Raw genomic sequence first — 23904 nt, 5'->3', positions numbered from 1 at the left:
AACTTTTAAGAAGGACTACACTGCCTCCAGACATCAGGAGCAGGAAGGCATGTGACAGAGAAGCTGCCAGCTACCCAGGCGGGAGCTCACTCCAGCAGGAAAGATGAGGTTGACCCCTTACTTCTGACTACCAGAGAGCGGCAGTGAGAACTGGGGTCCCCTAACTCAACAACATCCCCCGTCCAGTGCATTATTCTCAGTTGGGGCCTGGCTGGGACCTGGTGAGGTGGCTGGAGAGGGCCTGGGAGCCCGGGCCCGTGACAGGCCATACCCCCAGCCCTTCTCTCTCCAGCTCCCAAGTTCTCCTTCTAGGACTGGGGTGGGGGTGTTGGGGGCAGGGGGCAAAGAATGGGGTGGAATCCGTCCAGGACTAGAAAACAAGGCTCATCTTCAAGAGTCTGGAATGAGGGCTTGTTCTAGGGGAGAATGAGTGGGAGGCTGGGCCTGGCTGTGGACATTTGAGAACTCGGGTCACCTGGGAAGAAAAGGAAAGGGGGAAGGAGAGCAGAAGAGGCAAATGAGATCCAGAAAAGGAGCTCTGGAGACAGAGGGGGATGGAGAAAGCAGCGAGGTAACTCCGAAGGGAGAGGAGGGATGCAGGGACCTGAAAGGAAGGCAGGATCCGGATGGAAAGTAAGAGAAAGAGCAGGGGACAGATGCCTTTCTAGACTCCTGCCACAGCCAGACTCCTCCTCCCAGTCGCTGCCCTCCGACCTTGCTTCCTGGCCTCCCACACACTCCTTAGCCCACTCCAGTCCAGCTTCCTTGCCCATCGCTCCACCACAGCAGCTCACACTGGGGAGTATCAATCACCACCATTCTGCTAAGTCCAGGGAACGTTTTACTCCTTACTATACTAGTTCTCTCTGCAGCGTATAACTCTCCTTCCTTCTAGCACCATCTCTTTCCTCTGCACTCATGACCACCCAATCCCTCTCACCCATTCCTCCTTCTCTGGCCACTCTTGCCCTGTCTCCTCCTCCTCCTCCACCCAGCCCTTACACCCTGAGGGTCCCCGAGGCTCAGTGCTAGCCCCTCCACACTCTTCCCTCATGCTTTCCCTGAGACAACACCATCCACAACCCCAGCTTCAGTTACCATCGTCCTGGGCCCCACATTTGTCTCTCCTCTGAACTCCCGACCCAGGCACCCAAGGGTTTCCTCCATATTTCTAATTGGATGTCTCACAGGCTTCAAACACTCAGCACGGACAAAAGCTGCTTCAGCATCTTCCCCCTAACCCTGGAAAGGAAGGAGGGAGGGAGGAAGAGAAAGAGGGAAATCCTAGGAGGCTGGAGGACTTGGGTTTGGGGCTAAGGCATAGAAGAGCAGAGCTGTACCTGGAAGCTGAGGAACCTAGCAAAGGGCTCAGACCATGCAATGCTAAAGCAAGGGAAGAAGAAGGACCCGCACACACCAGGGGTCCCCAGACTCTGCTCCAGGCTCCCTCAACAGGAACTGTGCAGGGCTCCATGATAGAGACTCATGGAAAGCTTCATCCTGCGGTCTTCACTGCACCCCACTCTTAGACCCCACTCTTCTCTCTCCTCAGCCCCTCTCCTAGGAACTCCCTCTCTATTACCAGTCTGGGGCTAGAGATGGGAGCAGAGAAGCGTTCTGGAGAATCGGAGTTGGGGCAAGGGCAACAGAAACTCAACTGGAGGCTGCAGCAGCTGGAAAGGGTGACCCGGATGTGCAGGGCAGGGGAGCATGCCCCCCACCAGGTGCACAGCACCTGGGCTACCTCTTCCAGGTGTGTTCTCCTTTGTCCCACACCATGGAGTCCAGATGGGGCACCTGAGGAGCTCTGAGGGTGGGAGCCTTTTCCCTCCTTCTTTGTGTTGGGGGGGCACTTGGGGAAATTTGGAGAAGGAGAGAACTCAGAGCTCAGCACTTTCCTCTTTCTGTTTTTCTTCTTAAGGAATTTTTTTTCCCTCACTGCTGATGACTTTACCATTTCTTGGGGGTGTGGGGAGGAGATTTTGGCTTTTGCTCCCCCCCACTTTAAGTGCCGGACAAAGTCTTACATTCCACAAGAAGCCAGAGCTTCAGAGTTTCCTAAAGATGAGGTGGCGTCTCCTCCTCTCACAGGCACAAGCTCCCTCCTCCTCCCACTTCCCATCCCCCCAGTCTGCAGCCCTCAATCCTGGCCAGGAAGGCCCAGCCAGGCTGGGAGGAGACCCCAAGCACATTCTTCCTCTCACTGTCATACTGCAGAAATTAAAGACACATCTTCAGCCTGGGCGCCCGCCAAGCGTTTTAAGTCGAAGAGTGGCAGGGGAGGCCTTGAGCCTCAGCTCCATGCCACGTGTAAAGGATGCTTGGAAACTGTCTGCCTTGGCCCCTGGGAGGAAGGCCTGGAACTGGACATTGGGGTGGTGGCTGTCACACGCCAGGCACACACAACCCCAATACCAGGGATCCCCAAATATCCTTCAGAACCCCAGGTCCATGATGTACAACCCCCAGTTCACACCTTGGAGGTTTCAACTCTTCTTTAAGATGGGCGTGGGAAAGCCTGGATGGGGAACATGTGGGGAGGGGCGGGAAGCTGCAGGCAGGAGCCCTTCTCGCTACAAAAACCCAAGAAGCAAGGTGGACAGGCCACTAACTCTCATACTACCAAGTCCTGTGGCACCCTGCCCTAGACCACCACTCTAAACGTCTGTTCCCTCCAAAAACAGGACCCCTGTCGCCTATTAGGGAGGGGGTCTCTTGGAACTGACCCACAGTAGAGGGCAGGACTTTGGTGGGTTCGAGAACTGCCATCTCAGCACCTCAGCCCCCCAGTCCTGCCCTGCAGTCGCTGGCACTAGGCGGGGGCAGACCCTGGGCCACAAGTTGCTGCCACATGGTCGGGATAATTGATGAAGGTCCGTCCCTCCATTGCTGTCTCCAGCCCTGCCTCTCTGGAAACTCTATATTTTCCCTTTAATTATAGCCCCTGCAGTCTCCCTTTGCTGCCCCACCCGCACCGCTCATCCTGGCTGCCCACGGCCAGCCGACGTGGCTCCCTCCCCTTCTGTTCCTTTTTTTTTCCCCTTTGCCTTCGTTGCACAAAACCAGCTGGGGGAGGGCGTGGAGAGGGGCGGGGGGAGGCAATGGAATCTTGGATGGTTTGGGGGAGGCGGGACTCCCCGCTTCCACGTTTGCAGCTCTGGAGCACCGGGGGTGGGGAGCTGCACAGGAGGGAGAGAAATGAACAGGGCACTGCAAGGAGACCCCCAGGCCTTCTCTCAGACCTACAGAGTTTGTTAGGATGAGGTAGATTGGGGTTGAGGCAGAGCCCTGTTGGGGGGATTCAGACATGGAGGAAGAAAGGACATGGAGTTCTAGAGGCATCTTCCCTAGATGTAGCCTGCTGTTCTTCAGGTCCCCAGCCCTTTTCAGAGTGTCCAGATGATTCTCTCTGGTTCCTAAGGCAGAGAGCAATGACCGGGATTTTCAAGAAAGAGATGAGGCAATGGGAAGTAGCCCCTAAAAATAAAGTCAATCATCCTCTGCAGCTCATCCCACACCCCAAAGGCAAGTTTCACCCAGACACCCAAAATATCCCATACATCTTCAACACTGAGTCCAGGTACAACTGGAGAAGGGGCTTTATGCAGCTCCCAGAAAGACATCTCTTTAGCTAAGTTCCCTTCCTCCACCCAGGTTCTCTCTGGTTTGACTGTGTTGGGTAGGAGGGTCTCTAAGCAGCCCCTGGCCACAGCCATAGCAAACAAAACTCTTCTCTAAGTCACCAAGGATCACAGGCCTCCCACTAAAAATACTTCCCAACTCTGGGGTACAAGAGCTTGGGGAATGAATTTTTAGGGGATTGCAAGCCCCAATCCCCACCTCTGTGTCCCTAGAATCCCCCACCCCTACCTGGCTGCTCCATCACCCAACACCAAAACTTTCTTCTGGAGAGACCACCTAGTCATGTTTCTCACCGTGCACCTCAGCCTCCCCACCCCATCTCTCAATCATGCCTAGGGTTTGGAGGAAAGCATTTGATTCTGTCCTGGAGCACAGCAGAAGAACTGACATCCTCAAAATTAAAACTCCCTTGCCTGCACCCTTCCCTCAGATATCTGGTTCTTAATGTTTAGAAAGGAATCGTAAATTGTCCCCCAAATACTCCCAAGCTCCATCCCCTAGCCACACCAGAAGACACCCCCAAACAGGCACATCTTTTAAATTCCCAGCTTCCCCTGTTTTGGAGAGGTCCTCAGCTGGCCTCTTTATGCCCCTCCCTTAGCTCTTGCCAGAAAAGTCAGAGGGCGAGTGGGGTACAGCCAGGAGGACCCCCTCCCCAACACCCCCAACCCTTCCACCTTTGGAAGTCTCCCCACCCAGCTCCCCAGTTCCACTTCCTCTAGATTGGAGGTCCCAGGAAGAGAGCAGAGGGGCACCCCTACCCACGGCTTAGCCCAGGCCATTCTGAGGACCCAGCTGCACCCCTGCCACAGCACCTCTGGCCCAGGCTGGGCTGGGGGGCTGGGGAGGCAGAGCTGCGAAGGGGGGAGATGTGGGGTGGACTCCCTTCCCTCTTCCTCCCCCTCTCCATTCCAACTCCTAAATTGGGGGCCGGGCCAGGCAGCTCTGATTGGCTGGGGGACGGGCGGCCGGCTCCCCCTCTCTGAGGGGCAGGGTTCCTCCCTGCTCTCCACCAGGACAGTATAAAAGGGGCCCGGGCCAGTTGTCGGAGCAGACGGGAGTTTCTCCTCGGGGTCGGAGCAGGAGGCACGCGCAGTGTGAGGCCACGCATGAGCGGACGCTAACCCCCTCCCCAGCCGCAAAGAGTCTACATGTCTAGGGTCTAGACATGTTCAGCTTTGTGGACCTCCGGCTCCTGCTCCTCTTAGCGGCCACCGCCCTCCTGACGCACGGCCAAGAGGAAGGCCAAGTCGAGGGCCAAGACGAAGACAGTAAGTCCCAAACTTTTGGGAGTACAAGGATACTCTATATCGCGCCTTGCGCTTGGTCCCAGGGGCCGCGGCTTAAACGGAGACGCGGATGCTCCGGAGACTCGGGAATGGAAGGGAGATGATGAGGGCTCTTCCTCGGCGCCCTGAGAGAGGACAGAGCTCACCCTGGGGCGAGGTTGGGGATGAACGCGCCCCGGGAGCGGGAGGTGAGGGTGGAGCGCGGCGTGAGCTGGTGCGAGAGAGAATCCCGAGCGCGCAACCGGGAAAGTAGGGATGTGGGTGCAGAGTGAGGAAAGCACGTCGAAGATGGGATGGGGGCGCGGAGCGGGGGATTTGAAGCCCAAGATGTAGAAGTAATCAGGAAGGCTGTGGGATGATTCATAAGGAAAGATTGCCCTCTCTCCGGGCTAGACTGTTGCTGGAGCTGTGGGGGTGCTGGGCCACGGCGGAGGGGGCGCGGAGCGTGGGCGGGTGGAGGATGAGAAACTTTGGCGCGGACCTGGCGGGGCGGGGTCCTTGCGCCCCCTTCTGACCGGTGCTGAGCACTGCGTCTCCCTGTCCAACGCTTCTTGGGGCAGGAGCCGGAGCGGGAAGACCTGAGTTATTGCTGGGTGCGGACCCCACCTCTAGATCTGGAAAGTAAAGCCGGGGATGGGGCAGCCCAAGCCTCTTAAAGAGGTAGTCGGACCGGTGAGGCTGACCCCGCCCCGGCCCCATTGCTTAGCGTTGCCCGACACCTAGCGGCGGTCTGGGGAGCCGCTAGCGCGGTGGGAGTGGTTAGCTAACTTCTGGACTATTTGTGGACTTTTTGGTTCTTTGGCTGAAAGTGATCCGGAGGCATTGGCTAGCTTTGGGGAACTGGGGATGGCCCCGAGAGCGGGCTTTTAAGATGTCTAGGTCCTGGAGGTTAGGATGTCTCCTAATTTTGAGGTATATTTCAAGTCTTGGGGGGCCTCCCCTCCGATCCGCCGCTCCCATTCTCCTAGCCCCGCCCCTGCCACCCCACCTGCCCAGGGAAGGAGGCGGGATGAGGGCTGGACCTCCCTTCTCTCCTCCCGCGCCCTTCTCCTGTCTCCACCGCGCAAGCCACTCCCCACGAGCCTGCCCTCCCGATTGGGCCCCTCCTATTCTCCCCCTGCCCTCCCCCACCTCCCACCCTGTGGTTTTTATTTCACTTGGCTTCAGCGCCAATGGGCTGAGGTTGGAGTTGGAAGCCACCGCGGCCTAAAGCTTTGTTTAAATTCCTGAGAACTGGAAAGAGTTATAGACTCCCTGGCCAGGCGCCTCGGCGCTGTCACCCGCGCTGATGAGGAGCAGGCGAACTTTTAAGGATTTGAGGAAAGAGGAACAGGGAGAAGGGGCGGGAAGTGAAAAATCCAAGTGTGCCTCTTAGACCCGGGGGAAAGGTGGTTAAGGTGAGGGTCTTGGACCCCCAAGGTGGGAGTCGCAGGCACTACTGACAACGCCCCTCTTCCTCCGCTTGTCCCAGTCCCACCAATCACCTGCGTACAGAACGGCCTCAGGTACCATGATCGAGACGTGTGGAAACCCGAGCCCTGCCGGATCTGCGTCTGCGACAACGGCAAGGTGTTGTGCGATGACGTGATCTGTGACGAGACCAAGAACTGCCCCGGCGCCGAAGTCCCCGAGGGCGAGTGCTGTCCCGTCTGCCCCGACGGCTCAGGTGCGGCTGCGCTCGGGGCCTGGGGCCTGGGGCTGGGGCTGGGGCTGGAGCTGGGGATGGTCGGCGCTCGCTGGCCCTCCGTGCTGCCAGGAGCAGCATTAGCAAACCTTGGCTCTAACGCGCGTCTCTTCGCCCCCTAGAATCACCCACCGACCAAGAAACCACCGGCGTCGAGGTAATCTCCTGCCCTCGACTTTTGTCCCTCCGCCGCCCGTGCCTCCTCACAGTCCTCCCTTCTCTAACCTGGCCTCTTGTTTCTTCTTCCCCAATCCCATAGGGACCTAAGGGAGACACTGGCCCCCGAGGTCCAAGGGTAAGCGTTGCACTCTCTGGGCTGTGGGGAGCTGCAGGTGGGCGTGGCTCCTGGTCCCACGCTCAACCTGGCCCCGCCCTCTCCCCCTGCAGGGACCCGCAGGCCCCCCTGGCCGAGATGGCATCCCTGGACAGCCTGGACTTCCCGGACCCCCCGGACCCCCCGGACCTCCCGGACCCCCTGGCCTCGGAGGAGTAAGTGAAGAGGCCTTTGTGTGTCCACTCTCCCCTGTTTTGTTTTTGTTTTTTGACAGATGACGTAATTTTATACTTTGAAATAATTTCAAACTTACAGAAAAGTTGCAAGAATCCTACAGGAAACTCTCACATACCCTTCACAGTTTGTGACATGTGCTTTATTAGTTTCTGTTTATGTATATGTAGCTTTTTTTTTTTCTGAACTGTTTGAGTAAGTTGCTATCAGGTTCCTTTGCGCCTAAATACTTGGGTGTGTTTTTCCGAAAAGCAAGAGCATTCTCTTAACTAACCACAGCACAGTGATTAAATTCACTCTCTAACGTGCAGTCCATATTCAAAGTTCACCCATGTCCCAATAACATCCTGTATAGATTCCACCCCCACTACCCCCACCTGGGATCTAGTCCAGGATTATGGATTTTGCACTTAATCATCATGTCTCTAGTTTCCACAAATGTGGAACATTCCTCAGACTTTCTTTGTCTTTCGTGGCACTGGGAGTTTTGAAGAGTCCAGTTGTTTTGCAGACTGTCCCTCAATTTGGGATTGTCTGATTAGATTAGATGCAGGATGCATTTTTGGCAGGAATATCTTACAAGCAATGTTATTCTCAGCACATCACACCAGGAAGCGCATGATGTCAGTTTCTTCCATCCTCAGTGCCATCTTCTGCCTTTCGAGTCACTATCCTGACCCTGACTTCTTTTGTTTGTTCTAGAACTTCGCTCCCCAGTTGTCTTATGGCTATGATGAGAAATCAACCGGAGGAATTTCCGTGCCTGGTCCCATGGTGAGCCAGCAGGGGGAGCAGGGATGACAGAAGAGAGAATGAGTATCCAGAGAAGGTGGCATAGACAGCTTGGGAGGTCAAGATCACCTTTGGGACCTCAGAGTCCAGAAAGGATGCAGGACGACTGGGTGGTCCCAACAGGCATGAATGACTACATACATCCACATGCTTTCCTACAGAGGGATCACCATGACCCCCCTTTCTTCTCCTTCTGCAGGGTCCCTCTGGTCCCCGTGGTCTCCCTGGCCCCCCTGGTGCACCTGTGAGTATCCAGGACATATTCATATGCCTCCCTGGGCTTTGGTCTTTTGGAGGGAAGACTGGGATGAGGGAAGGGGAGATGCTCAGAGATCTCTTGGTAAGATTGGAGAAGGTTGGCGGGGACTTGCTTTCTAACCCCATCTTTCTTTCCTTCTTCTCAAGGGTCCTCAAGGCTTCCAAGGTCCCCCTGGTGAGCCTGGCGAGCCTGGAGCTTCAGTAAGCATTCTCTGTACAGATACACACTCCTTCTACAAACACACAGACTCTCCTATCGAAGAATCCCCGGGCCTGGGGTCTTCCTTGCCTCTTCCCTTCAATCCCAGCCTTCCTCTTCTTTTTTTCTTATCCTTATTCTAACCACCTCTTCTATCTTTTCTAGGGTCCCATGGGTCCCCGAGGTCCCCCTGGCCCCCCTGGAAAGAATGGAGATGATGTAAGTATCCCCAGCAAGAAGATACCATCTGACCCCATGGCCTCTATGGTTGGGTCCTGCAATTTCCACTCCACCACCTTTGGGAACGATACTCAGAGGAAGGAGGGCAAGTCCTCTCTGATGCATGGACTACTCTTGAACAATGATCTTTTCCCTTAGTGAGATGATTCCATGTCCCCAACAAGGTGACTGTTCTCCTTACCCCAGCCACCTTAGAGCAATCCCCACCCCCATCCCTCTGGGGAAACTGGCACACAGATGGTGAGATTGAAATGCTGGTGACAGAAGTAGACAGAAATTCCTTTAGAGGCACTCAGATTTCACCAAACAAGGTTTCACTGTAGATTTAAACTGAGCTCTAGATTCTGGGCCCCCAAACCTGATCTGCAGCAACCCAAAGAAGACTGAGACCTTCCCCATTTTTCCAGCCCCTGGGCCGTGGTAGGGAGGCAGGGGCCTGACGGTCTTTTCTCCCCCTTTCAGGGGAAGCTGGAAAACCTGGTCGTCCTGGTGAGCGTGGGCCTCCTGGGCCTCAGGTGAGCAGGGGACTGTGGCTGAACCTGGGCTTCACTGCACTTGGGCTTCATTTAGGAGCTGGGTCCATGTTGGTGTGTTCTAATGGCCCTTCCTCACCTTCTTCATCTCTCTCCAGGGTGCTCGAGGATTGCCCGGAACAGCTGGCCTCCCTGGAATGAAGGGACACAGAGTGAGTTCCCTTTGAGTCATTTAAGCTCCCCAGGTCCCCGGCATACCCCCATCCAGTCCCAGCCTCTTCCCCAAAAGATCCTGAGATGCATCCTCGTGGGTGGCAGCTACAGAAGCCCCGAGGGACAGAGAGTGGACATCCAAAGCACCTCCCTCCATGGGAAAGAAGTCCCAATTAAACGACTGGGGGAGATCTTGAGCCAGTTGGGATTTAGTCTAGCTCAGAAACAGGGGGATGGCGGTGATGACCTCCCAAGGTTCTTTCTCAGATCTAGGTGGGTGTCAAGGTTGTTCCACCCCCTCCACAGATCCTCACCTTCTACCTCTTTCCTGCTTTAGGGTTTCAGTGGTTTGGATGGTGCCAAGGGAGATGCTGGTCCTGCTGGTCCCAAGGTAAGAGGCTGTCTGAACATCATGGTCCTCCACATCCCCAGAGTCCCACCATGAATGAATTTCTCACTCATTATTCTCTGTTCTACAGGGTGAGCCTGGCAGCCCTGGTGAAAATGGAGCTCCTGGTCAGATGGTGAGTGTGCCCAGTTCCAGAGGGCAGGGACGGGCAGGAGGCAGGGGCAAGATGGAGGCCTGGGGGAACGAGGCTGTCTCCCATCTCATTTGACTTCTCTTGGTTTGGTTGTCAGGGCCCCCGTGGTCTGCCTGGTGAGAGAGGTCGCCCTGGAGCCCCTGGCCCTGCTGTAAGTACTCCTAGCCCCTTGGGGGAACCCTGGGCTCTGAAAGGGGCTCCCCAGGAGCTCTAGGGACTGACCAGTGCTCAGTGGACTTAACGGGGCTTCCCCTCTCTCCTGCAGGGTGCTCGCGGAAACGATGGTGCTACTGGTGCTGCCGGACCCCCTGTGAGTATGGCCTGCAGGCCTCAGGGCCTGGGAGTGGGGAGGGGTCTCAGTGTCTGCTCTCGGAGCTGACACTGGGAGCAGGTTGTGTTGGTCTGAACCCCAGGGCTTCTTCTGTCCCAGGGTGTGACTTGCAGCTGCCATCTCTTCCTTCTCGTTAAGATCTCCATTTCATTCACAGGGTCCTACCGGCCCCGCTGGTCCTCCTGGCTTCCCTGGTGCTGTTGGTGCTAAGGTGAGACCCCCCCCCCCCACTCTCCTCTGAGCATGACCCTCATAGGCCAAGCGGCTCATGTCTCCTTGTTCCCCAAACCAAAGGGACCCAGAATGGCAAGAGAGCAACCCGTTCACTAACACCTTTGTCCCAGGGTCTCTGTGTCTGATCTTAGAGTCCTGATCATTGCTCTCCTGTCCCTGTCTCCCCTTCCTCCTGTCATCCCAAGAGGCAAGGTTGGGTTTCCTAGGGTGGCTTCTGATATGTCGTCTCTTCTGATCCAGGGCGAAGCTGGTCCCCAAGGTGCCCGAGGCTCTGAAGGTCCCCAGGGTGTGCGTGGTGAGCCTGGCCCCCCTGGCCCTGCTGGTGCTGCTGGCCCTGCTGTAAGTGTCCCTGCCTCAGTGTCTCCTGTGCCGCTTTCTAACCTCAGAGTCCTTGCCTGTTGCTCACACTCCTTTCTCTGTGCCACAGGGAAACCCTGGTGCTGATGGACAGCCTGGCGCTAAAGGTGCCAATGTAAGTATCCTGCCAGGCTTCAGTCCCACCCCTGCTGCCTGCAGCCTGCCTGCCCCGTTCCCTCTGCTCCTAGGCTCACCTGGCTGTCTGCCTCCCACAGGGTGCTCCTGGTATTGCTGGTGCTCCTGGCTTCCCTGGTGCCCGAGGCCCCTCTGGACCCCAGGGCCCCAGCGGCCCTCCCGGTCCCAAGGGTAACAGCGTGAGTACCAAATTTCTGCCCGCCCCATGCACTGGCTCCAGTGCGGCTCTCATCTGGGGAGCAGGAAGATGCAGGCCAACTGAGCGCCCCCAACTCTCAGCTCATCCTCTTCTCCCCCCTTGCAGGGTGAACCTGGTGCTCCCGGCAGCAAAGGAGACACTGGTGCTAAGGGAGAACCCGTAAGTCTCTCTGTCATTCTTCTTGCAGCCCAGCCCACCTTGCCCTGGAAGCCCCCTGAGGGAGATCCAGAAAGGAACCCCTAGCCTTCTGGGGGAGCCCCTGCCCCACCCCTGATGCTGGAAGCCCAGCCTCAGCCGGCTCTGAGGCTGGCACGGGATGGCCCCTCACCACAGGCCACCCCCTCCTGTCGGCTCTCTCCAGGGCCCCGTTGGTGTTCAAGGACCTCCTGGCCCTGCTGGAGAGGAAGGAAAGCGAGGAGCTCGAGGTGAACCCGGACCCACTGGCCTGCCCGGACCCCCTGGCGAGCGTGTAAGTGCCCCTGCCCGCCCCCTCCCACTCCACCCTCAGTGCCTGGCTGGTGCCTGTGTGTCTCTGAAAGTTAACTGGCCTCCTCTCCTCCTGCAGGGTGGACCTGGTAGCCGTGGTTTCCCTGGTGCAGATGGTGTTGCTGGTCCCAAGGTAACCTCTCCTTGAGGCCGGGGGGGCTGTCCCTGCTGCTCCCTGGGCATCGTCTTCCTCTTTTGGCCCATGGCAAAGAGCCACAAGCTTGAGACCCTAACTGTTCCTATGACTTCTCCCAACCAGGGTCCCGCTGGTGAACGTGGTTCTCCTGGCCCTGCTGGCCCCAAAGGATCTCCTGGTGAAGCTGGTCGTCCCGGTGAAGCTGGTCTGCCTGGTGCCAAGGTGAGGCCCTAGTCGTTCGGCCTGGCTTGGCCAGGCCCTGACCATCCCGTGTGGGGTCTGGGATGAGGCATTCTGGAGCAGGCCCAGGGTTCTGCCCTCCGGAGTCCTCCCCCACCTCCATCATGCTTCTCCCCCAAACCCACTCATACCTCTCTGCCTCCCTAGGGTCTGACTGGAAGCCCTGGCAGCCCTGGTCCTGATGGCAAAACTGGCCCCCCTGTAAGTATCACTCCCCCTGACCCCCTGCCACTGTCCTGTCTACCTCCTCACTATCCTCACCGCTGCTTTCGTGCCTCCCATCCTTAGGGTCCCGCCGGTCAAGATGGTCGCCCCGGACCCCCAGGCCCCCCTGGTGCCCGTGGTCAGGCTGGTGTGATGGGATTCCCTGGACCTAAAGGTGCTGCTGTGAGTATTCAGTGAGGATCCATGAAGAGCCAGGGACAGACACACCTGAGACCCAAAGGAGTCCTGGGCTCTGGGCTCAGCTCTGCCGCTGCCTGCTGTGTGGCCACTCACTCTCGCTTTCTGGACCTCAGTCTCCTGATCTGTAAAATGAAAGACTTCTCGGCTGAGTGTGGTGTCTCACGCCTGTAATCCCAGCACACTGGGAGGCCGAGGCAGACGGATCATGAGGTCAGGAGTTTGAGACCAGTCTGGCCAACATGGTGAAACCACGTCTCTACTATAAATACAAAAAATTAGCTGGGTGTGGTGGTGTGCACCTGTAATCCCAGCTACTCAGGAGGCTGAAGCAGAAGAATTGCATGAACCCGGGAGGCGGAAGTTGCAGTGAGCCTGCACTCACTGCATTGCACTCCAGCCTGGGCAACAGTTCGAGACTCCGTCTCAAAAAACCAAAAAAAAAAAAACAAAAAAGAAAAAAAGGGAGAAAAGAAAAAATGAAAGACTTCTCCAGGCTCCATGACCACTGCTCTGTGCTGGAAATAAGTGTTGTTGGTGGCCCTCCACCCCCCACACGTGGGGATAGGACAGGCCTTTGATATGATAGGCACCCTCTTGGTGGGTTCTTCAAGGTCCAAAAGGAGATAGCAGAGGAGAGGAAAGCCTTTTGCAGTGCAGGCCACAGCGGGCATCTAACAGGGAAAAGGCAGGGGAGAGGGTGCAGGAGGAGGAGCCTGGAAGGGCATCTTAGGAGGAGTGGGCTTGAAGGGGCCCAGCAAAAAGCGCCTGCAGGGGCATTCCCTGGGGGCCAAACAGGCGAGTCTTTTGAAAAGAAAGTCCCTTAAAAAGTCCCACTCAGAGTAAATGAGAGTCCCCAGGAGGCCCTGGCTTCTTACTTCAGCCCCCTCAACCCTAACTCCCTTTCTCCACAGGGAGAGCCCGGCAAGGCTGGAGAGCGAGGTGTTCCCGGACCCCCTGGCGCTGTCGTAAGTATCTCCTTTCCGTCCCTCCCTACCCGCTTCCCGTTGCTGCCCCAGCACTTTCTCCTCCCTGCAGGAGGGGTGCTAGAGGCCAGAGTCCTTGGCTGTTCCCAACCTGAGTTGGCTGCTCAGAGCCTACTCAGGGCCTCCCAACCCTGAGTTCCCCTTCGCTCTCTCCCCGCAGGGTCCTGCTGGCAAAGATGGAGAGGCTGGAGCTCAGGGACCCCCTGGCCCTGCTGTGAGTGTCCCTGATAGGGAGATCTGGGGAGCAGGAAAGGGGAACACACCCTCAGTCCCTCGTCTCCTCGGCCTCTCCGTGACCGCACTGTTCTCTCTGTGCAGGGTCCCGCTGGCGAGAGAGGTGAACAAGGCCCTGCTGGCTCCCCCGGATTCCAGGTGAGGCCTCATGGCTGTCACGGTGCTGGGAGGTAGGGGTGGGAAACAGCTCTTTGGTCTCTTCCAGATTCTAAACCTTCCCTCCCTCCTTCCCCCATTTCCCACCTACAGGGTCTCCCTGGCCCCGCTGGTCCTCCCGGTGAAGCAGGCAAACCTGGTGAACAGGTAAGAGGGAGCAGCCGGCCAGAAGGGTGGGAGATGCAGGGAATCCAGAGGGACAGGCCGCTGCTCCTAGTTAATCAGACAGCCATCAGCTAGAGGGATTGAGATCAGACACCAGAAAGAACTTCCTACCGTGAAGGGAGCAGCACAGAGGGAAGTGGGGGCTGCATGATTGCTAGTCTGGGTGACTTCTTTTAAGAGCTGCTAGAATATGCTGTGACTTTCCCTCAACCCTTCTATTGATAAATCTTGGTCCATAGTTTGGGGAGCGGGGAGGCCTTTGACACATCCCCAGGAGGAAGAGAGGGGCTGTTTGGGATAATTCCACTTCAGTGCTGAGAAGGGGCTCCTCTCTAATCACGCCATACTCCAGGAGGAGGGACAGTGCTTTCCAGCAGAGTGGCCCCAGGTAGATTTTGCTCACTGTCTGTTCCTCCCTCCCTCCCTCCCCCTCAGGGTGTTCCTGGAGACCTTGGTGCCCCCGGCCCCTCTGGAGCAAGAGTAAGTAGGCCTCTCTCGCTGCATCCATCAAGGTGCCTTGTACTTGACCCTATCTCCAGAGCAGCTGTCACATGCCCTGTCCTTCCCTTCTAGGGCGAGAGAGGATTCCCTGGCGAGCGTGGTGTGCAAGGTCCCCCTGGTCCTGCTGGTCCCCGGGGGGCCAATGGTGCTCCCGGCAATGATGGTGCTAAGGTGAGGGCAGCGTGGAAGGGTCTCTGGCAAGCAGCCCGGGGACCAGGTCTCACCCCTCCTGCAGCAGGGGATGGCTGGCTATGACCAAAGCCATGGAGATAGGGTGTGGGGTGGGGGGAAAAGACCAGGGTAGGGGCCCACAAACAGCCTGGAGTCTGGGCTGTGAGTCTCTTCTTTTCATCTTTTCTCAAGGCCTGTCATTGGCCTTGGAACTAAGCCTGCGAGATACCAAGCAGGGCTTAGGGCTATGACCCACTCTTGGGACCCCAGGCCTCACTTCAGTCTTCTTGGTTGTCACTAGGGTGATGCTGGTGCCCCTGGAGCTCCCGGTAGCCAGGGCGCCCCTGGCCTTCAGGGAATGCCTGGTGAACGCGGTGCAGCTGGTCTTCCAGGGCCTAAGGGTGACAGAGTAAGTTCAACCTTCGTTCTCCCCTGAGCCCTACATGGCTCCCATCTCTGCCTGCTTTGAATCCCTCAGCATCTCTCCTTCTCCCTGGGATCTGTTCCTCTTCTCACTAATCCTCCCCTCTTCCCCTTTCTGCTCTGGCCTCTTTGCTGATGAATCCTCTCCTTGTGGTCCAGGCCTGTCTTTCCCCATGAGTTACCATGGTGATGAGAGGTGAGGGCATCTCCTTGATGGAGACTCCCTTATTCATCCCGCTACACGAGTCAGGGGGCTCTTAACTTCAGTTCCACCTGAGTCTCCAGGCAGGCACCCTTTTTCCTGAAAGGACCTTTGAGTCCTTGCCCCAGGTGGAGGCAGGGCAGAGCAGAAGACGGCCTCTCAGGAAAGCCAGACACAAGCAGAACACTACAGGTCACCTCCTTGCCCCACACTGGAAATCTCAAGTTTATCCATGTCTTTAGGGTGATGCTGGTCCCAAAGGTGCTGACGGCTCTCCTGGCAAAGATGGCGTCCGTGGTCTGACTGGCCCCATTGGTCCTCCTGGTCCTGCTGGTGCCCCTGGTGACAAGGTGAGGTGGCTGCTTCCCCACCTTCTGCCCTAACACATAGCCTCCCCAGCAGGCCTGGGCACGGTTCCATGGGGTTGGGTTGGGAAAGCAGCTCCTGTCAAACTGAGCTGTCAACCCGGGAACCTGGAGGGACCAGAGGGAGGGGAGGCTCTCCTGGGGTCATCTACCAGGAATATTCAGGGGAGGCCCTGACCCTGAGCCTCTTGTCCCTTGCTCTCAGGGTGAAACTGGTCCCAGCGGCCCTGCTGGTCCCACTGGAGCTCGTGGTGCCCCCGTAAGTATAGAAGACCTGTTAAGACCCCATACTTGGCCCTTCCCTCCCTTCACACAGCACTCCTGGCCCTGTCTGTGCCTCCACCCCTTGCCTTTCCCCTCACCCCGTCTCCGCCTTCCCTCATGTCAGCGCATCTCTCCAATCTGCCACCTTTTCTTCTAGGGAGACCGTGGTGAGCCTGGTCCCCCCGGCCCTGCTGGCTTCGCTGGCCCCCCTGTGAGTACCAAGACCCCCCTCATTTTTCATCACCGACTGGGACCTGGGACCTCGAGGGACAGAATGAGGACAAAGGCGTCAGCCCTCCTCTGGGGAGAAGGGTGGAGACGGGATTGTTTCCCACCCAAGCATCTTCCTGCCTCCATTACTGCTCCTCCCCCTGCCGGTGGAAACTCCTGCCTCCTTCCCTCCACTCACCGCCCTGCTTCCTCCCCCAGGGTGCTGATGGCCAACCCGGTGCTAAAGGCGAACCTGGTGATGCTGGTGCTAAAGGCGATGCTGGTCCTCCTGGCCCTGCCGGACCCGCTGGACCCCCTGGCCCCATTGTGAGTGGCTTGCCCTCTGTGCCCGCGATGCTGGTGTCCTAGGACCCAGGACAGGTCCAGGCTTGATGCCTCTGTGCTCTCCTACAGGGTAATGTTGGTGCTCCTGGACCCAAAGGTGCTCGTGGCAGCGCTGGTCCCCCTGTGAGTATCACCCGCCTCTCTGCTGAGCCTCTCCCCTCTCCCCAGGCAGCGGTGGCAGGTGAGGGCAGCTGGGTCAGTTGACTTGGCTGTTCTCCCTCTGATGGTTCCTTTGTTCTCCCCTTCCAGGGTGCTACTGGTTTCCCTGGTGCTGCTGGCCGAGTCGGTCCTCCTGGCCCCTCTGTAAGTCTCTGCAGTGGAGTCCACTGCTGTAGGTTGCGGGTGGTGGGTGCGGGCTGCCAGAAGGATGGTGGGTCCAACTGAGGAACCAATGATGCACCAGAGCCCCCTGGAGTCTGACAGCCGCTCCTATCCCCATCCAGGGAAATGCTGGAGCCCCTGGCCCTCCTGGTCCTGCTGGCAAAGAAGGCGGCAAAGGTCCCCGTGGTGAGACTGGCCCTGCTGGACGTCCTGGTGAAGTTGGTCCCCCTGGTCCCCCTGGCCCCGCTGGCGAGAAAGGATCCCCTGGTGCTGATGGGCCCGCTGTAAGTGCCAGCTCAGATCTCTGTAGCTCCGGAGGTGTCCAGAGCTGGGGAGGGGTCCCTGTGCTGCTGTCCCGCACCTCACCCCTGTTTGCCTCCCACAGGGTGCTCCTGGTACTCCCGGGCCTCAAGGTATTGCTGGACAGCGTGGTGTGGTCGGCCTGCCTGGTCAGAGAGGAGAAAGAGGCTTCCCTGGTCTTCCTGGCCCCTCTGTAAGTGGGGGACCCTGAGAAAAACCATCACAGGACTTGGAGTGGGGTGGAGCCAAGGAGAACAGATTTGGTAGAGATGACCTCAGGGGACTCCAGGGTCCTCTCAGACCCTATCGCTGGCCTGACTCTTTCTTCTCCCTTAGGGTGAACCTGGCAAACAAGGTCCCTCTGGAGCAAGTGGTGAACGTGGTCCCCCTGGTCCCATGGGTCCCCCTGGGCTGGCCGGACCCCCTGGTGAATCTGGACGTGAGGTGAGCAGTCCCCAGCCCCCATGCCAGTACCCTCAGCATGGCCACTGTGGCCTTGCCTAAGCCCTCTTCCCTGGCTGACTCTCACTTCTCTCTCTCTCTCTGCAGGGAGCTCCTGGTGCCGAAGGTTCCCCTGGACGAGATGGTTCTCCTGGCCCCAAGGTAAGATGGTGACACTCCATGACCACAGCCTTGTCTGCTGCTTCCCTGCCCCATCCTGGTCATTCAGCCGGAGCTGGCCCATATTCCCCTGCTCTCCCTGCCAGGGTGACCGTGGTGAGACTGGCCCCGCTGGACCTCCTGGTGCTCCTGGTGCTCCTGGCGCCCCTGGCCCCGTTGGCCCTGCTGGCAAGAGTGGTGATCGTGGTGAGACTGTAAGTAGCTGGGCTCCACTTCCCTGTGTCTGGTCAGGCCAGGGACTCTCCAGGCCTCCTTAGAGGCCTGCGGATGGGTGTCGGACTTCACCCAGGCAGGGGGAGGAAAGGAGATCCTGCAAGATGTCAGGGCCTTAATCCAAAAAACTGAGTTAAAGCCCAGCCTCAAGTCCCCTCTCCCAGACAGGACCCCCTCTCCCGTGAGCTGGCCCCAGCTCTCATGAAGATTGCAGTGGGGAGGTTTCCCTGGGAGTTGGGAGAGATGGCCACAGTGGGAAGGAGCTGAGGAGAGAGAGATGCAGCAAGGGGGAGGCCTCATCCTGCAGCCCCAGCCTCAGCCTCCCCTGGCCAAGATCTCATGCTCTCCTTGCTCTCCTCAGGGTCCTGCCGGTCCCGCTGGTCCTGTCGGCCCTGTTGGCGCCCGTGGCCCCGCTGTAAGTTCCCTGCTGTGTCTCCCACACCTTCAGAACCCTACAGATGCGGACAGTGCCCCACTTGATGCCCCTTCTCTCTTCTAGGGACCCCAAGGCCCCCGTGGTGACAAGGGTGAGACAGGCGAACAGGGCGACAGAGGCATAAAGGGTCACCGTGGCTTCTCTGGCCTCCAGGGTCCCCCTGGCCCTCCTGTGAGTATGCTCAGCCCCTCCCCAGTCCTCATGCTGTGCTGTATGATAGGAGGGGGAGCTTTGCCTCAGTTTCCCCCTCTGGATAGTCACTCTTACCCCTCCCTAGTGAGGACTGGGGTCTAAGGATTTATGGGCATGTCCAAGTAGCTTCTGAGAGGGTGAGGGGTACACAGAGAGGGATTATGGGAGAGGTCTCTGCCTATGGACACTCTGGGGCTAGATTTCCAGAATAATGAAGGAGCATGGGCTGCCCACGCTGCCCTCGTCTCTCCAGCAAGGCCCTTAGGCTACATTTGACCCTCACTGGGCCTGAATTGCCTTTTTATCTGTCCTTCAGGGCTCTCCTGGCGAACAAGGTCCCTCTGGAGCCTCTGGTCCTGCTGGTCCCCGAGTAAGTCATGCCTTCTCTCTCCTCTTCCTGAGTCCCAAGCCCAGGCCCACCTTGGGGACCCTTACCAGGGACCCAGGCACCCTTTACCTCTCTGGAGAAGGTTAAGGGACAGGGAGTGGGCAAAGAGAGGAAGAATCCTGAACAAACAATCTGATTTCACTTTGGCCTCTCTGCTCCCCAATCCGTCCTCCCCTGGCTCAGTGGCTGGAAAGAGCTATGGCATGTCCTATGGAAAGAGGCTGAAACTGGCTCTATGAGGCCAGAGCCAGCAGGGAGGGTGGTGGGCTTCTCCTCCAGAGCTGGGGTTGTTGGGGCTTCTGGCAGCCTTTCTCAAACCATTTCCCCCACTCCAGGGTCCCCCTGGCTCTGCTGGTACTCCTGGCAAAGATGGACTCAACGGCCTCCCTGGCCCCATTGGGCCCCCTGGTCCTCGCGGTCGCACTGGTGATGCTGGTCCTGTTGTACGTAGCCCCTCATCCCCTCTGCTCATGGCCCTCCAGCCCCCAAAGCACTTGGACGCCGGTAATCCCCACTCTTCCTCTCTGTGCAGGGTCCCCCCGGCCCTCCCGGCCCTCCTGGTCCCCCTGGTCCTCCCAGCGGTGGTTTCGACTTCAGCTTCCTGCCCCAGCCACCTCAAGAGAAGGCTCACGATGGTGGCCGCTACTACCGGGCTGATGATGCCAATGTGGTTCGTGACCGTGATCTCGAGGTGGACACCACCCTCAAGAGCCTGAGCCAGCAGATCGAGAACATCCGGAGCCCCGAGGGCAGCCGCAAGAACCCCGCCCGCACCTGCCGCGACCTCAAGATGTGCCACTCTGACTGGAAGAGCGGTGAGGGCCTGCCCTAGCCTCCCCCTCCCTCCTACTTCTGCCATGCCAGGGTCCCCATGCCCATATGTGCCCCTACCATATGGTGCTGGCGGCTCCCCTTCCCTGACTCCACCTTGCCTTGCCCTACCACAGGAGAGTACTGGATTGACCCCAACCAAGGCTGCAACCTGGATGCCATCAAAGTCTTCTGCAACATGGAGACTGGTGAGACCTGCGTGTACCCCACTCAGCCCAGTGTGGCCCAGAAGAACTGGTACATCAGCAAGAACCCCAAGGACAAGAGGCACGTCTGGTTCGGCGAGAGCATGACCGACGGATTCCAGGTGCGTGAGCTGGACCTCAGAGCCAGTGTTAGGAGATGGGCTAGCCCAGTGCTCAGAAGGGACATGAAGTCCTGGAGTAGGTCTCTGCTAAGGGTGATGGACAGAGCTGGGCTGGTAGGCAGGGGTCCCAGGTCCCCGATAGTGGTTCAGACACAGGCTGCCTATGGGCAGGTGGCCCCTCTTGATATAAGGGTGCATTGGGCCACTCTCTGAGGACCCTGGACAGGGAGGCCAGGCAGGACTAGAGGTCCCGCATAGCTGCTCACTCTTCCCTCTCTCCCCTCCCCTGCAGTTCGAGTATGGCGGCGAGGGCTCCGACCCTGCTGACGTGGCCATCCAGCTGACCTTCCTGCGCCTGATGTCCACCGAGGCCTCCCAGAACATCACCTACCACTGCAAGAACAGCGTGGCCTACATGGACCAGCAGACTGGCAACCTCAAGAAGGCCCTACTCCTCCAGGGCTCCAACGAGATCGAGATCCGCGCCGAGGGCAACAGTCGCTTCACCTACAGCGTCACTGTCGATGGCTGCACGGTGAGTGGCCAGAATCCTCAGGCAGGGCCCCACCTCTCTGGCCTTGGGCTTTCTGGGCAGGCCATAGTGCCCTCTTTCCGTCACTCCCACGTGGTAACGCCCCCTCCCATTGTCTCCGCCCCACCCCAGAGTCACACCGGAGCCTGGGGCAAGACAGTGATCGAATACAAAACCACCAAGACCTCCCGCCTGCCCATCATCGATGTGGCCCCCTTGGACGTTGGTGCCCCAGACCAGGAATTCGGCTTCGACGTTGGCCCTGTCTGCTTCCTGTAAACTCCCTCCATCCCAACCTGGCTCCCTCCCACCCAACCAACTTTCCCCCCAACCCGGAAATAGACAAGCAACCCAAACTGAACCCCCCAAAAGCCAAAAAATGGGAGACAATTTCACATGGACTTTGGAAAATATTTTTTTTCCTTTGCATTCATCTCTCAAACTTAGTTTTTATCTTTGACCAACCGAACATGACCAAAAACCAAAAGTGCATTCAACCTTACCAAAAAAAAAAAAAAAGAATAAATAAATAACTTTTTAAAAAAGGAAGCTTGGTCCACTTGCTTGAAGACCCATGCGGGGGTAAGTCCCTTTCTGCCCGTTGGGCTTATGAAACCCCAACGCTGCCCTTTCTGCTCCTTTCTCCACCCCCTCTTGGGGCCTCCCCTCCACTCCTTCCCAAATCTGTCTCCCCAGAAGACACAGGAAACAATGCATTGTCCGCCCAGCAACCAAAGGCAATGCTGAAACACCCAAGTGGCCCCCACCCTCAGCCCGCTCCTGCCCGCCCAGCACCCCGAGACCCTGGGGAGACCTGGGGTTCTCAGACTGCCAAAGAAGCCTTGCCATCTGGCACTCCCATGGCTCTTGCAACATCTCCCCTTCGTTTTTGAGGGGGTCATGCGGGGGGAGCCACCAGCCGCTCACTGGGTTCGGAGGAGAGTCAGGAAGGGCCACAACAAAGCAGAAACATCGGATTTGGGGAACGCGTGTCAATCCCTCGTGCCGCAGGGCTGGGCGGGAGAGACTGTTCTGTTCCTTGTGTAACTGTGTTGCTGAAAGACTACCTCGTTCTTGTCTTGATGTGTCACCGGGCCAACTGCCTGGGGGCGGGGATGGGGGCAGGGGGAAGCGGCTCCCCATTTTATACCAAAGGTGCTACATCTATGTGATGGGGTGGGGAGGGAATCACTGGTGCTATAGAAATTGAGATGCCCCCCCAGGCCAGCAAATGTTCCTTTTTGTTCAAATCTATTTTTATTCCTTGATATTTTTCTTTTTTTTTTTTTTTGTGGATGGGGACTTGTGAATTTTTCTAAAGGTGCTATTTAACATGGGAGGAGAGCGTGTGCGGCTCCAGCCCAGCCCGTTGCTCACTTTCCACCCTCTCTCTACCCGCTTCTGGCTTCTCAGGCCTCTGCTCTCTGACCTCTCTCCTCTGAAACCCTCCTCCACAGCTGCAGCCCATCCTCCTGGCTCTCTCCTAGTCTGTCCTGCGTCCTCTCTCCCCGGGTTTCAGAGACAACTTCCCAAAGCATAAAGCAGTTTTTCCCCCTAGGGGTGGGAGGAAGCAAAAGACTCTGTACCTATTTTGTATGTGTATAATAATTTGAGATGTTTTTAATTATTTTGATTGCTGGAATAAAGCATGTGGAAATGACCCAAACATAATCCGCAGTGGCCTCCTAATTTCCTTCTTTGGAGTTGGGGGAGGGGGAGATACGGGGGAGGGACTTTGGGGTGGTGGGCTTGCCTTCCATTCCTGCCCTTTCCCTCCCCACTATTCTCTTCTAGATCCCTCCATAGCCCTGCTCCCCTTTCTCTCACCCTTCTTATACCTCAAACCTTTCTATTTCCTCTTTTATTTTCTATCTCTTGCAATTCCCTTGCACCATTTCCAAATTCTCTTCTCCTCTGCAATACCATACAGGCAATCCACGTGCACAACACACACACACACACTTCACACCTGGGGATGTCCAAACCTTATGCTCACTCCCCTTCAAGCCCGTTCACTCTCCACCGCCCTGGACGCCCTGCAGTTGGTGGCGGTGGGATGCTCAGGGATACTGGGAGGGTGAGGGGAGTGGAACCCGTGAGGAGGACCTGGGGGGCCTCTCCCTGGACTGACATGAAGGGTTGTCTGGCTTCTGCTCCCTTCTCACCCATGCTGAGCTCCTGCCGAAGGAACAACGCAACGGGAGAGGGGTCTGCTGAGCCTGGCGAGGGTCTGGGAGGGACCAGGAGGAAGGCGGAATCCCTGCTCGCTGTCCTGGCCCTGGGGGAGTGAGGGAGACAGATGCCTGTGAGAGCTGTGGGGAAGGCGCTCGCACAGTGCTCTCGGGAAGGAAGGAGGCCTGGCCCTGCTCACCACGGACTGGGTGCCTCGACCTCCTGAATCCCCAGAACACAACAGCCCTGGGCTGGGGTGGCCTGGGGAGCCATTGTGCCCCTGCCTCCTGCCTACTTTTTTGAAGCTTTTTCTTTTTTTTCTTAAATTCTTGCTTCCTCTTCCTCCCTCTTCTCCCTCCCTTCTCTTTTCCTTCACTTTCTGCCTGCTCCTTCCCACCTGCCTGAGAAGCCAAGGAGGCCCGGAGGGAAGGTAACTGACTGTTCAGCTCCCCCATCTCAGGTAGCAGAGACTGCAAGTGTGGTCAGCGGGGGACAGAGAATCCAGGGCGTCAGAAGTCCGGAGAGAACCAGGCACCTGGAGCCAGGGAGACAGCGAGATGACAGCTGGTCACCTCTCTCACCCCGTCTCAGGTCTAAACCCAAAAGGAACAAAAAGCCCACGCTCCTCCCTAAGGTCTCCAGAGAGATGGTCAAGTCTGTAGATATCATTCATCAGCAATACTAATATCGCGGTGTCATTAAGTATTCATGACCATTCATTATGGCCTTTAATGATTCATCATTAGCACTTCTACCACACTTAGGACAGTGTAGAAAGGGAATCGGTATAGAGAGGATAAGAATGATGGCATATAAATGAAGGCTTATTCACATGCAAATTACCCAAAGTTGTATGATGCCCATCCATCTCTCTTTTTCTCTTTTTTTTTTTGAGACAGAGTCTCACTCTATTGCCCAGGCTGGAGTGCGGTGGCGCAGTCTCAGCTCACTGCAGCCTCCACCTCCCAGGTTCAAGCAATTCTCGTGCCTCAGCCTCCCAAGTAACTGGGATGACAGCCATGCACTACCACGCCCAGCTAATTTTTATGTTTTTAGTAGAGTCAGGGTTTTACCATGTTAGCCAGGCTGGTCTCGAACTCCTGGCCTCAAGTGATCTGCCTGCCTCAGCCTCCCAAAGTGCTGGAATTATGGACATGAGCCACAGCGCTGGGCTCCATCTCTTGATCAATGTGTTGATTGTTTGGTGAT

General features: G+C 57.4%; 1 protein-coding gene across 4 annotated transcripts; it reads left to right on the top strand.

Moving 5' to 3' along the window:
* The first annotated feature begins 4679 nt into the window (after positions 1-4679).
* On the top strand, positions 4680-22194 carry COL1A1 (collagen type I alpha 1 chain). Of its 4 annotated transcripts, XM_033183450.1 has the most exons (51): positions 4680-4913; positions 6403-6597; positions 6738-6772; positions 6875-6910; positions 7003-7104; positions 7826-7897; positions 8115-8159; positions 8321-8374; positions 8538-8592; positions 9075-9127; positions 9244-9297; positions 9636-9689; positions 9778-9822; positions 9938-9991; positions 10106-10150; positions 10329-10382; positions 10646-10744; positions 10833-10877; positions 10978-11076; positions 11202-11255; positions 11458-11565; positions 11662-11715; positions 11842-11940; positions 12106-12159; positions 12247-12345; positions 13275-13328; positions 13507-13560; positions 13665-13718; positions 13830-13883; positions 14337-14381; positions 14475-14573; positions 14875-14982; positions 15441-15548; positions 15769-15822; positions 15985-16038; positions 16257-16364; positions 16452-16505; positions 16632-16685; positions 16826-16987; positions 17089-17196; positions 17340-17447; positions 17553-17606; positions 17711-17818; positions 18199-18252; positions 18337-18444; positions 18782-18835; positions 19189-19296; positions 19386-19668; positions 19801-19991; positions 20284-20526; positions 20656-22194. In XM_033183450.1, exons 1-51 carry the CDS (start codon positions 4811-4813, stop codon positions 20800-20802), a joined length of 4395 nt encoding a protein of 1464 aa, XP_033039341.1. In that variant the 5' UTR covers positions 4680-4810; the 3' UTR covers positions 20803-22194. The 4 variants fall into 4 exon arrangements, 3 of the variants coding, with proteins under 3 accessions (XP_033039341.1, XP_033039344.1, XP_033039343.1); XR_004430656.1 differs by having other exon boundaries at positions 8538-8591; positions 9074-9127; positions 19189-19668; XM_033183453.1 differs by lacking the exons at positions 16826-16987; positions 17089-17196 and having other exon boundaries at positions 8538-8591; positions 9074-9127.
* Positions 22195-23904: the final 1710 nt, after the last annotated feature.

This window comes from Trachypithecus francoisi, unplaced genomic scaffold (genome assembly GCF_009764315.1).
Source record: "Trachypithecus francoisi isolate TF-2019V2 unplaced genomic scaffold, Tfra_2.0 Lachesis_group20, whole genome shotgun sequence".
Classification (NCBI taxonomy): Eukaryota; Metazoa; Chordata; class Mammalia; order Primates; family Cercopithecidae; genus Trachypithecus; species Trachypithecus francoisi.
This window is presented reverse-complemented; position numbering and strand designations above follow the sequence as displayed.

Bases quoted from the DNA above. Each gene is read 5' to 3' on its own strand.
- COL1A1 (XM_033183450.1), top strand. From the start codon at position 4,811: ATGTTCAGCTTTGTGGACCTCCGGCTCCTGCTCCTCTTAGCGGCCACC. The intron at 13,719-13,829 runs GTGAGGCCTCAT...TCCCACCTACAG, and splicing joins CTGGCTCCCCCGGATTCCAG to GGTCTCCCTGGCCCCGCTGG. The intron at 17,197-17,339 runs GTAAGTGGGGGA...CTTCTCCCTTAG, and splicing joins CTGGTCTTCCTGGCCCCTCT to GGTGAACCTGGCAAACAAGG.